Consider the following 13,753-nt stretch of genomic DNA (forward strand, 5'->3'; position numbering starts at 1 on the left):
TTGTGTCCAAATATAGTAAAAAGGGCTTTTACTTAATATATGCCCCAAACGGTTTAAAAAATTTTATTTTTATTACATGTATGACTAAAGCTGCTGTTCTCAAAAAATGTGTAGTGACTTCCTATTGTGTACCCCAGATGTTTATTATTCTAAATTCATTCCTTGGAAGCTTTTATGATGTTGCTCACCTTCTAAAGGAAGAAGCATTGAGATCACTTGCAAGTCAATTTTTTTTCCACAACAGCTATAAAGTAAAGGTGTTCATACACTGGACACATTTTCTCCAAAAGGTATTCTTTAAAATTACCTAAAAAAATCTCTTTTTTCTTTCTCCTTTATCTTTCTGCATTTCAGCAGTTTTTTTCAGCTACACATACAAAAGCAATCTGGTTCCTGCATTTCACATTCACTTCCATGCTGGGCAGATTTACATCTAAACAGTCTGTTCAGATTTGATGGTACAATCTTCATTAAATAAATATTATTTTTTTTTTAAAAAGGGAACATTCACTCAAACATCTGCTGTATTGTGAAGAAAGGTAGGGGCTGTACTGGTTCACTGCAGGATGGGGGGGGGGGGGGGGGGGGGAAGGTGTTTGCAAAAGCTAACTTTAGCCCAGTCAATCTAATCTGCCAAGCTAAATTAGGTTTGTACTGACACTTGCCCTCAAGAGGATCCTGTCTTTCCACTGGCTCTGCAGACAGCCTGGAGAGATTGGGCTCACGAACAGTAGTTACCCTTTGTGGAGGTATGTGCAAACACTTGCATGGATTTCCACACGGAGCCAAGGTAGGGGCTAACAATGAAGTCACATGGTGGTCTTTGTGACATCTTCTGAGTCTCAATGCCGGTGAAGAGGCTAGGGCCTCCAGATCACAGTTTCACAGAAGCTGCAAGTCAGTCTGAGGCAGCGCTGCAGCACATCCCCTGCCTCACTTCCCTCTCCCCACATCCCACCCCCTTACCCTCACGGCTACACACCCCTACCCACACATGGATACAGGTGCCTGGGCTCCTGCCCACTGAACTCATCCAGGTTAAAACCAGCCTTGGCATGGAGGGGGTCTTAACCTGGACTAATTCTGCTGCATTGCATTTTACCATGTAGCCATCTCAATCAAAATAAAAAAGGAAAAAATAAAGGAAAAAGGAAGGAAAGACTGGTGTGGGAGCAGCTAGGAGTGGGTGGCTGGGATGGGCTGCCTCTTCAGCAGCAGAGCCAGCCTGAAGTGTTTATAAAGCTACAACCTTTGTTTCTTTAGTGTCTTGCAGAACCACGTTTTCCTCCTCCTGTTTGTATATGCCAAGCTCCCTCCCTTCTGTATTTACAACTCGGCTGCACACACATTTACATCTAGAGGCCAGAACAAGCTAGTTAAGAGATATCTGTAGCAATTTGGAAAAGTCCTTAGGATTTAGAGCAGTAAAATTTACTATGGGTTGACTGAGGATTAATTTATTATTATTTAGTGCATTATTAATCTCCAGGACTACAATTTTGCCTTTTCCTAAGTTTCAGGATCCCTCTGGGTAAAGCTGCTGCCTCATAACATTTTCTACATTACAGCCTCAAATGCTTACTGGAAAATGTCTTTTAATTTTGCTTTTTCTTCAGCAAAGATCTCCAAATTTGCTACAATATTACATCACAGGTTAATATCCTAAAGGGACAATGATATCTCGGATACTCACCCCTTTTATTACTGAAATTTCAAAGCTCCACATGTTCTAAATAGATTGTCAGAGGAGACGAAGCATCTTGCTCCTGGAAAATTTTATTTTGCTGTACAATTTTAATTATCTCCTTTGCAGCTACAACAAGGAGGAGTAAATAGAGGAGCAACAGAGAGCTAATGAATAAAAATCAAATTAAGGATTTCAATTTTCTGTGAGAAGGGCCTGAGGAAAGATTTGGATGCCTTCATTGAATATTATAGATTTACATGATAAACACTGACAGAGATTATGCTTCACTGTTTCACCGACTTTCTTCTCCTTGTCTTCTCACTGTAGTTTAATAGGTGTGGAATTCTCTGAGGAAGTGGACAGTGGTTAGGTGAAACTGCACTGAAACCTAGTATCAGTTCAAGGCTGAGACTGGGATTAATGCATAAAACACTGCTGCAACTTCTGGAATTCTTGCTAAACCCCAATTTACAAGGTATTTATTCTACTGGCAGAAAAAAAATCCAAACCCTACCCAAAACCAGCAGTATTAAAAAATACACAGACAATTTAAAAAAAGCATTACACATGCATACTGTGGAAGCATCTGAAGTAGAGTTAGTATGATTCTTACATACCTTCTGATTTTCTGCTTGCTACTTCTTTTCCTTTTTCAGATTAAAAAAACAGGCCCAAAGAACGGCAGTCCTAACTGCTGTGGCCTTTTCTCTCCAAAGGCCTTGCTAACTTAAGGGCTCCCTAGTTCTAATAATGTCATAAAAAAATAAGGCAACCTGAGTGTTCAGAACCACTCTAGTTCAGAGGTGATCTATCAAACCTGAAATAAAACATTCTGATATCATGCACAGATCTGGCCGCATGAAGAAACAGTCGCAGCTGATAAAAAAGTTATTAAACAAAACACAATACCAAAAGGCAGAGATTAAGTTTTCAGTATTACGTGAGTATCCTCCAAGCTTTTCCACGGTACTGGAAGGCTCCGACTATATTTCTGGAAAAACCCTTTTTCTGAGATAGATACTTTAGTTTGCAGTAGAAAGAAGAGAGAAAGGTCTGCAGTATGGTTTTGCACTCCAGTATGACTCCAGGTTCAGTTTCCAGTTCCCAAATGCCTCTGATGAAGCAGATCTGCCATTTGAAATGGAAACCTAGACAAGAAGTTTGGCTTCATTTATCAATGGAATTCTCTCACTACTTTTCCTCTTCTGTTCATTGTCACAAAATTTAGTTTCTTTCTAAGCCTTTCTATTTTACCTCTGTTGTTCTTGGTAAGCATGCAAATCAGCTAAAACAGCACCTCCCTTCTTCACTCCAAAAAGGCAACTTTACGCCTCCTGAACAATCCCAGAAATCCCTTATAGCATAATACAGTGAGATAAATCCAACTCCGTCGGTGTTACTTGATGTAAATGTAACCAGAAGGAAGGGCAGTGAGAAGAAACCCTGAATTAGCTCTATCCTTGTCTGTTTTAAGATAAGCCTCTACTTGTCAAGCATAGCACCAATACGACTGTTGTCGTAAGCATCAAGAGTTAAAAGATGTTTTGAAAAAATATGCCTTTAATTCTTGAAAATGATATGTTACTCTGAAAAGCAATAAATAAGGATGTTTTTTTTAAATTTCTACTTGCCTTTTTTGTAAATGTTTCCCCCAGTGTAAAATGTATCCCACATGACCAGAAAACCCATCACAAACACAGTTTGAGATGCTTGAGGATTATTTGTACCCACCAATTACAGAAGTTCTACATGTCAAATGAGGTCTTAACTATGTGTCCCCATGATCTTTAAATTGCACTCTCAGATAATGCAGCATCACAGACACCAATTATGTACATATTTAGTTTCACACAAACTCTCCTGTGTAGATTCCAATTTCTTCCACACCAGTTCATTCAGAAATAATACCAATTAACCCAGTAGAATCCCATAAATTATAATGGCTATATGAATTATTGTGGCTACAGGATTAGAATTAGGACTTGCTATCTTTAAAGTCTGCCCTTCCTGGTTCTTTTCACTGAGTCTGGAAGAACTGTAAGCAATTTGGTAACAAAATGGAACTAGAATACAACTTGCTCTCTATGAGCTGTAGGAAAAGTCTAGCAGTTTTGTAGGCACAAGTCTCTAAGGGTTTTTCACTTGTGTATAAAGAAAGTAGCTCTTAACTTTTTTTTTAATTGATTTAGGCACTTTCCCAAGGAATGTGAGCAAATTCCCCCTCCTTGCCGCCCCCCCCCCCCATCACAACATTAGAGAAAGGCCAGATGTATGGGGGTAGGGGCAACTGTTTGCATCATTAAAACTATGGTAATTGAAACCAGCATCCAAATTTACACTGAAGAACCTTCATAGATGAGGCTACTGAGTTGTGCCTACATCACTGCCCACAGTAAAGAAGAGTGTACACTCATTCGTGGATTACAATTAGATTCTCTGCACCCACAAAAGAAATACTTCCTCAGCAACAACTTTGGGTTTCCTGAACTGTAGTAAACTGGCATTTTAGCAGCAGATGCTAATAAAACTACACATTAAATTTCTTTCAGTCATTTATTCTAATCGATTTAAAACCTCATGTGTCTTCTGCCAAGTATAAAACCATTTTAAAGTCATACAAATACAAGTGACCCAACAATTCTAAATACATAGTCCATGGTACAATTGAAATCAGCACATAGTAGGGATTATTCATTTTATTTTCTTTAGAAATGGATCAATGAAATCACTGCGCTCCAGGAACACATTAAAAAAAATTTAATAGGACTTTTACACCAGGTAGCTTTCCCCTTAACAAAGTTGTACATTGCTTGTAATAATGCAGATTGGATCTGGAATAATAGAAACATGAATCCAATGCCACCCCAGAGCTACACTGAGAGCAAGTACATTCACAAACACCACCCCCTCCCCCCCCTGCCCCTTTCCTCAAAACACCTGCAGCGTCCCGCTTCTACAGCTAGCTAAAAAAATTCTTGTTAAAATAGAAAAAGATTTTTCTACAAAAATTTGGGGGAAGTCATGACATTTCGTCTAAACTGCTTTGCAGGCAACTAAGCACGATGATGCATCAGTCTTCTCAAGACTTTCCCTTCCCAGATGTCACCCGGATCTTCCCGTTCCTAAACCCGGTCCCACATTGCCACCATGTGGTCAGAGGTGGCCACGTTCACCGGGCCACCTGGGTATGACGTTCCAGAGAAAATCCATGACAAATACCTAGACAATGAATAACCACGCTGCAAGTAAAAAAGAAAACTGAATTCTGAGAAGTAAGTCCTTACGCAGGGAAACCAATGCTAGGTATGGAAAAATATAAGAAAAATAATTTAAGATATTTTGTGATTAAGTCTTCAGTATCATGACGCTCCCCTCCCTAAAGGCACAATCCATTCCCGCTCACTTCTGTCTCAATACGGCATGTACTTGCCAACAAGCAAAATCTATGTGTATGCAAAACGCTTAAGACCATTCATTTCTTTAAACATAAACGTACTTGAAAAATGTGAAACCTTTTTCGTGGAGTTCAGGAGGCAATAGAAATTGAATTTTAAAATCATCTTTCACATAGACTTTTTCATTGCTGCCTTTCTCACACTGAAGAGATATGCTTCATAAATAATATTTAAGAAGTTGTCGTCGTTCTGCAAAACAAAACAGATAATTGTTAGTGCATAACAGGCGTTTTGGGTAAAGACATTACAAGGTTTCTTCATTTCATGGACCAGGTGTTTTTCAACCTTACTGTATTTTAAAAAGTGAGCAACAGGAAGGTGATTTCCTTTACCGAATATATGTATTATTTCCAAGCCTTGCTAGTAGTTTTAGAAGAACTGGACATGAATATAAACTTGACTGCAGCAAACACGACTGTATCTCTATAAGAAGTAATGAGCACACAGAAAACAGATTTCCCAAACTCACAGTGGATTTAATTTGCATCCACTACTCTTGCATGATAGTGTGGTGATGATACAACCCTGTAATTTCTGCTCTTTGCCCTCATTTACCTAGGGATTTCCTTCAGTAGTTTCCTCTATTAGGTCAGTGATAATTCCAAGCACATCTGAAGGAACAGTGAAACACCCTGGGTTTTTATCCTGTACTAAATCCTGCGTAGGCATATCCTTGCATCTTGTTTAGCTCTTTTAGACTTAATGCTCCTGACTGATGCTGCTCCTTTGGCTCTGATGCTTGTTTAACTTTTTCTTTCTAAGGATCGTTTTGCAAGAATGGGTCAACCCACATTAAGAAAGATGTCCTAAGTAGCTCACATAAACATATGAGTGTAATTAAAATCAAGATACTATTTGAGGAAAATCAGGAGCATCTGAGGTTGTAGTTTTATATAATGGAAAATAACAGGTAAGAAATTGGCAGAAAATAATTTCCAGGTAACTGCCACCAAAAACAGCAGGGTCAAATACACATTTTACAAGTAAGTTTCAGAGGATAAAATTCAATTTTCCTTGACTAGTTTCCTTTTTCATTTCATATATGGATTTGCAACTATCCAGATACTCCAGGTATGTAAAGACAGGATAATGTGGTATTTTATTTTTTAATCCCAATCTAAAAATATGGGGTAAAATGAGAAAAGCCTCTGATTTGTTAAAGATTGTATTTTTTTCCGGGTCTATATCTTAAATCACATTTTAGGTAGCTTTAACATTCTAATAATTAATTTTATTTTTACTCCAAAGCCACACATGCACATAGTTTTGGCCTACAAATTGCATCCTTAAACCTCTGCGTCTATTCCTTGTACTTTATAGCCAGGTCTTTAGTTATATAATCTCTCCTCAACTTCTACTGTTCAGATATTCATCACATGGCAAGTTAAGGAAAAAAATATTCATCATCACTCATATCATCCCAGAGCAGTAAACAATCATCTCATACATAATGTTAATGCTTTGTCACATTTAAACCTGAAAAACTGCAGCAAAAGGAATTTTAGCATTTTAACTAGAGAATTACATTGCATACACCAAACTAGTATATTTTTAGGTTATCTAACCCATATTTTAAAGTTGCTCACAGTTATTCTGCAATTTTAATTTCCCGTCTGAATTCCTCTTATTCCTAACATGTGTCTCTGAAATATTTGGCAGCCAGGATAATCACCCATTATTTAGCCTTAGCTAAAAATATAATAGATATCTCTCTGGCTTATAGGCCAACCTTATGAAGCTTTCAGTCATCTTTGTTCTTTTCCATCAAATTCATTATCTTTCCCGAACCCCAGAATCAGATGCATTAATCAAAATGCAGTCAAGCCAGTAGTGTGAGAGGCTATCACATCCCCAGTCTATCCCATAGTGCTCTGTTAACATGCAGCCGTAAGCAGCACAACCTCTAACGTGTATTTTTGTTATTCATTTGGCCTCTAGACAGACAGATGCAACTGATTATAGGGTGCTTATATCAAAATGGGAACCAGGATTTTAGGCAAAGTAGAATTCTTAGTGCTTTACCTGGATCAGGTGCAGAAGTGTTTCCTGCAGCTGCATCTTTGTCATTGAGCTGCTGTTGACCGCAGATGGCTCAGGGGTTTGCAATGGCAGAAGAAGGCTAGCTGAGCTAGCAGCAGGTTCTTGGCTTGCTCCTGCTAACCGCCCACTTTCATTTGCTTTTGGTGGAGCCGGTGTAGACTGAGTGAACACCATTGGGGACATCAACAAGGTAGGAGTCACAGTGGCAGGAATGCGTTGAGGTGAGATTACCTGTTCATATAAAAATGAAGTCATCAATTAAACCTATCTACTTAAGTCTATGGGAATAAAAATGATGAAGGCTGCAGAACAATTGATTGGCAACATGTACAGAGACTGCTGGAAATTCATACAGTTACGTGAAGCTCCAGCTCAGGACCACCTACATGATCCAGGTAAAAAGGTCTTCCACCCAAACTGAGATTGCAGCAATGGATTCAAGTCTGATTAAGTCAGATAGGCAAACGATCTTAGGACAAGAGCATTTTATTACAGAAATCAGACTACAATTACGTATCAGCAGTCTTAAAGAATGCAGCTGTTAAGTCTTCTACATGGGGACAGTAAGTCATTAAGTCTAATCTTTGAGAATATACTTACATGCAAATATCACTATTAAAGACAATCTTTATACCTAATACTAGAAAGTATTTTCCAATTATAACTTCCAAATTACTTTATAAATATATATGTGTATATATTTTTTACTTCTCATTTTCCTTAAGGAGAGGGGAAGGAAAAGATCTGAACAGCCACAGTGTGCTGGTGGCACCGTCAGCAACAGAACTGACTCCTAACCAACACGCAGCTGACAAAATCAAAAAGGCCCTCAAAGAGAAGGAAAACCTTGATGCTGCAGTAGTTCTGCAAGTTCTCTCAGTATCATATCCATGCCAACCTGCAAAGATGTGTCAAAAGAACTTTTACTTTTAAATTTCACAATGCATCTTAGAACTGCAAAACATGAAGGACTAGCAAATACCATCAGAAATAATATACAACATAATAGAAAGTTTATTCACTCAGTTTGCTGATATTAGAGCTCTGTCCAGGTAATTCTATTGATAAATCTTAATCCTTAATCAGCCATCTCCTCGCTATTCAAGTATCTGATTTTTTTTTTCAAACAACAGAACATACAAAGGAATTGTTATGAGTCACCAAAGCTCCTCTCTTTTGGACTGGAGCATGATTTATTGCTGCTGTATGAAGGTGAAAGGCTACTAAATCCCATCACTCTGTGTTCTGGGTTACATTTCAGTTTTGAAGAAAAAAATAAATTAAGAATAAACCTCTAAGGTTTATCTCCTAGGTATGCAAACTGAAGTAGTTTAATGTTAAAGAACATTCATATTTTTTGTAGCTCATCTCACTCCCAGTTATGATTGTTCTACCCAAGACATTTCTGAACAATGTTAGTTAGACTGCAATACAAAGAGAAAAAGAAAGAAACAAAGAGGACTGAGATCTCATGCTGTTTTATACAAAATTTAAGGAAGCAGAAAGACCAGGGGTCAGGAAAGACTCATGGATATTAGAAAGTATGCAATGTGCACCTAATGCAAAAACCTCCCAGTTCACTTTTTAGGTAAATATTGTTTCTCATATATAGAGTACTACTTAAAAACCAAACTCTTGACCTACAGCTTTTTTCCTGCCCCATGGCATGTAATCATAACAGCAATCATCAGGTCTGTGTTAAAAGCTCATGAATGAGTTAAGGTATTCCTAACTCATTGCAGGTTTGCTTCAAACAGTAAGGTAGTGCATATGTTTGTGCACCTATGCTTGAAAAAACAATGTTCATTTTAGGAGAAAACCAATGTAAGTCCAAAGTGACATCCCTCTGTGGAACGAGACCTTCAGACTGTGCACAGATGTTCTCCTGTAAGTGAAAAGGTTGTTTTCCTGTCTGTGGAAGACTGACCAGCTCCACACACTTAGTACAATGCTTCTGCTCTATTCATCCATGCAGATGAAGTAACTCCTTCTCTACCTCAAGGAAAACTGGCAGGGTTAGCTTAAACGAGATGATTCTTCCTAATGTGATTTTAAAAATGCATATACAAACTGCTCTCCAAGAGCTGGAACCTCCACCAAAGGGATGGTGGTGAGCAGCTGGAAGAGATAAACGGTCTCACTAATGTAGCTGAATCTATGACAGACTAGGTCAAAGACCTAGATGACACGTCCTTCAAAATCAAAAGACATTTCTCTCTAGAGTCCAAGGAAAATAAACAAAACCTGAGACAAACTGTGCTCCTAATAATATACAGTTACTACTGTCAAACACGTAGACATGTTGTGGTTTAAAAGACATACAAAAAATTATTTGTTTTCCCTGGACAGACACAGCTTTTTGGTAGGACTTGCCAAGCATATGGGAACTATATGGAATAAGCAATATTGCCATCTACTGGTGACACAGCTAATATATACAGGTTACTGCAAAATGAATGTGTCAGAAGAGTAGAAAATATGTGTCATTTTTTTCAGTGCATAGCATTTGTTTCTGTAGGCAAACATGAAAATGTATTTTTTGCTAACAGCTCATGCTCAAAGCTTCTGCCATTTAACAAACTTTTACATAAACAACATTTTTTAAAAAAAACATACAGGCAGATTTCATTTTAGATTTAGCTCGATCACCTTCAGTCACTGGGACAACTAACACTCACCAGAAAATGGGATGCTGATCTTGGCATTACTAGTGCAATTCCTATAACACCATGCTTTTGCTGAAAGCACTAAAAATGCTCTGCAGGGACATTAATAGCCTTTGGGGAAATCTTTTAGCTTTGAGTAATTTCTCAGCAGACATAACAAGCCCTTCCAAAATTCTGTTAATCAACTTCTTTTCCACAGAATCTAATCTGAGTTGCTTGTTCATCCAGCCTGTACTGAACTACCTTCAGCTTTATCAGGTCAACACTTAAATCTCTGAGTCACTAGTAACAGAGTAGGAGTCTACCGTCAGTGGTGCAGCAATGAAGAAAGAACACAAGGAAAAATGTGCAAAATAATTGTTGCAGCAGATAGTATTCCTTCTCTGCAGCACAAATGCTCACCAAGATATCTGTTTGATATTCTGTGTGGCTGCTGGCAGCTAAAGAACATGATAGCTGGCAAATTCACATAACACCATGAACTAAGGAATGCACTGGATCTTCTGTAATGCAAACTGGCAGCCATTCTTGCTTCCTACGCATGCAGAATCCCACATGCATCAAGTGCTCCTCTGGAACATCAGCACCCGGTGAGTGCTGTGGGCCTCTGTTTTTCACCGCATTACTCAAAACTGAGCACATTTAAACTAAGAATTGTTCAGGAACTTTAAAAAAGCTGGCTACAATGCTAACATCACTTTATCTTTCAAGTTTAATTCAGCATTTTTAAATGTTGTTTAACTACAGAATCTTAAATTACTTTTCAAAACAAATTTAATGTACCTATCTGCATTCCTCTTGTGCATTTTTACAATCTCATGCAGAAACTGCAGTCAGGACAATTGAGAGGTAATGGTGTGATGCTCATACTAGGTACCATGCACATATGCAGAAGACGTAACACTACGTACAAAATACGTTATTGATGGAAAATGCTCTAAGAAATGAGAAAAATGGGAGGCAAGATACATGGCCTTCCGAAGAAAAGACAAATTTGTGTCAAGGTTATTGTAAGCACTTTTAAAACCATAATTCTGATTAACATAAACACTTAAGCATGCATGTATCTATAATCAGGGTAAGTCATGCCTAATACTAAGCATATGCCTAAAAGCCCACTGCAGATTAATGCTTTTTTATTGCACCTTAAGCACACGTTACTCACTGTCAGCATAAGGAATGCTTCACAGAATAGGGCTGGCACCAGACCAGACCGAATGCTTCCGAGTATTATTCTTCAGCTTTTGCTTTTTTGATCCTCTCCCCCCCCACCCCCCTTTTTTTCTTTGTAACTGGTCTCTTCCTTTCCATGTGGGAGATCACAGTTCTTTTACACCATATGGAGATGCAGCAGAAGCCAATTTAAACTTGGACTTGTAATGTGTCAATTGTGGAAAAGATTGTTGCTTTCATTTTCTTAGTGCTGCTGATGGATTTAGGGTGTTCCTTTAATATGATCTTTTCAACAACGGACACTGTCCAGATACCTCTCTACTCCTGTCAGACTTTTTAGAATTTTCTTTCTCTCTATGCTGAATTGAAGATGCAGTATCAAAAGATAAATAATTACAAGAACAAACCTTTTGCTGCATATGTCAGAATCTGCTTTGATCAATTTTGCATGAGCATGTGCAAATATATTAGTGCCAATGCAATTTCACTCGAATGTCTGTCTGCAGGCACCGCAGCTCTTAAAGCCTCTGGTCTACAGCAAGGATGGTATTATAAAAAGATCAACATCGGTTTTAAAAGTTGTTTCAAATTTTTATTTTCCCTCCCCCCCCCCAAAGTAGCCATATTTCATGTGGCTAATTCATGGCATTCTACAGGAATACAGGCTTGATTATTCATTTTCTGCCTCCCCCCCCCCCCCCTTTTTTTTTCTTTTTTGGCAATCTGCTGCATGTGAAAAGAGGCCATTCCTCACAGACTGCAGAGCTTTTAGGTCTCCTAAACAACAATTAGTCATACTTTTGTTATAATTGTTAGTCTATGTATTAAACCTCATAAGCAATACTAAATGTGTCAGAAGAACTGCATCGAATACTGTTTTGATAGCAGCTGTGGCTGTGTCAGTCCCTGAAGCCGCTCCCAGGCAGTCTCAATCTACCTGGTCTGCTCATGGCCATGCAAAGTGAGACTCAGAGTCTCCTGCTTTTTTTTTTTTTTTTCTTTTAAAGCAAACTTGCAGCAATAATCACAGTGAATGCAGCGAATGAGACTTATTACAGTGAAGATTCTTCTCTTCTCACCAGCTATTGTTCTGTTTGTACTCAAGCAGTAAAATTACTGAAATTGCATTATGTCAGACCTCAGTAATTCCCATTCCATAGTGCAACTAATGCTGGCATAATTTTTTTCAGATAAACTCAGACACTAAGTCATTAGCCATATCAGCATCTATATGTATTTTTAATCTGAAAATATATCAGCATACTTGCCATTTTTTATTTATGGATGCTGACTTAACAATGTATAGCCTGGCCCCTGTCTCGTTTCACTTCCACCTTCAAAGCAGGAATGTTTTATGCCTCCACACTATTGGTGCATGTACCAGTGAATCAGATAATTCCTTTCATTTATAACAGGCGAGTTCCATTCCCAGTGAAAACAGAAGTAAATTTTGTGACTCTGGATCCTCTTTTTATTCATTAGCACTCCACTGGAAAGTCAGAGCACCATCTGTAAGCAACTGATCCTGAATAATTTCAGTGACTAATCCCCCAAAAACTTTCACACACACATGCTGCTTTAATTAAAAGAGTAAAAATAATGATGGTTATTTGCTGTATCAAATTAATCTTCTTGTGACCTCTCTCATGGAATTAGAAATCTTGACCTGTCACAGTTTTAGTCACAGATGTGGCCCTTAGTATTAAATGACTGTTTTGGCCTCTTCACATGTAGGATAACTTTTTAGAATAAGGAGGATTCTTGGAGCATGCTGAAGTATTCTGTAGTCTTTCATTCAGGTTTTTAAGAAGTTGCAAAAGAAAAGCAGCTTTTGAACTTTACAATAAAAAGCTAATGCTTTTTCATTTGGATAAATAACTTCTAGACTCCAGCACAAGGTCAGACTCCCATACAACACAAGTCTTGTGGACAGTCTGTCCATAATAAAGGATGTTAAAAGGGGCTTAGATGCATCCCAAACAAGACATTTAAAGACATTCAGATATAGAAGATCCTACAGAAAATAAAGTTGTGAACAAAGACACTAGTTGTCCAGGATGGGGCATTTTGTAATTACATGTGAAGCTTTTCCAAAGAACAGAAAACAGCAGCCACCAGAGACACAGTCTCTGGTCTCTTGACATCTCCTGAATTTTATAAGGTACAGTCTGACTTTTAGGGTTATCATCATCAGAATTAAGGGGTTTGGGTTTTTTTGGCACAAGTCCTTTTTTCAGAATAATACATAGCAAATAAAAAAATAGCTAATGAATAGCTAGAAGTAGTAGCTATGGTACAAGATAGTTAATTCACTGATACACAAATACTTTAAAAAACTGCTGTTTGAAAATAAGTGACCTTTTAAGAACCTTCAACAACTGGCATACAAAGGGATGCATACCTGCACAAAGAAAGCTACAACTAGTTTTGTGAGAAAAATTATTAAACCCAACATATTACACTCTGTAACCAGCAATTATACCCAACAGCCTGAGACCAAGTATGGCAACTGAAAACTACATGACTTTTCAAAGTGCCTCCAGAAAAACCCCAAGACTGCAGTATTTGTGGTCATTACTGATGTGCAAGTGATACAGTCTTCAGTATTTACAGTATCACAGCTTGGTAAATTAGAACTTACTTGATGTTGTTAAATCACCACCAGAATGAATGACGTGCAACATGTAGTAAGAGAGTAACAAGAATATACTGGACAAAATTAAACACAGAGT

At 38.0% G+C, this 13,753-nt stretch overlaps 1 protein-coding gene across 1 annotated transcript in view; it reads right to left on the reverse strand.

The window, feature by feature from the left end:
• Positions 1-4,365: 4,365 nt before the first annotated feature.
• Positions 4,366-13,753, reverse strand: part of DCP1B (decapping mRNA 1B) — a 47,269-nt gene continuing 37,881 nt past the window's right edge. The window contains exons 8-9 of the mRNA XM_055807492.1: positions 7,165-7,413; positions 4,366-5,331 (exon numbers count right to left, since the gene is read on the reverse strand). Of these exons, the coding sequence (XP_055663467.1) occupies positions 5,251-5,331; positions 7,165-7,413 (330 nt within the window). The 3' untranslated portion in view covers positions 4,366-5,250. The remainder of the gene's footprint in view (positions 5,332-7,164; positions 7,414-13,753) is intronic.

This window comes from Falco peregrinus, chromosome 6, assembly GCF_023634155.1.
Source record: "Falco peregrinus isolate bFalPer1 chromosome 6, bFalPer1.pri, whole genome shotgun sequence".
In the NCBI taxonomy this organism is placed as follows: domain Eukaryota; kingdom Metazoa; phylum Chordata; class Aves; order Falconiformes; family Falconidae; genus Falco; species Falco peregrinus.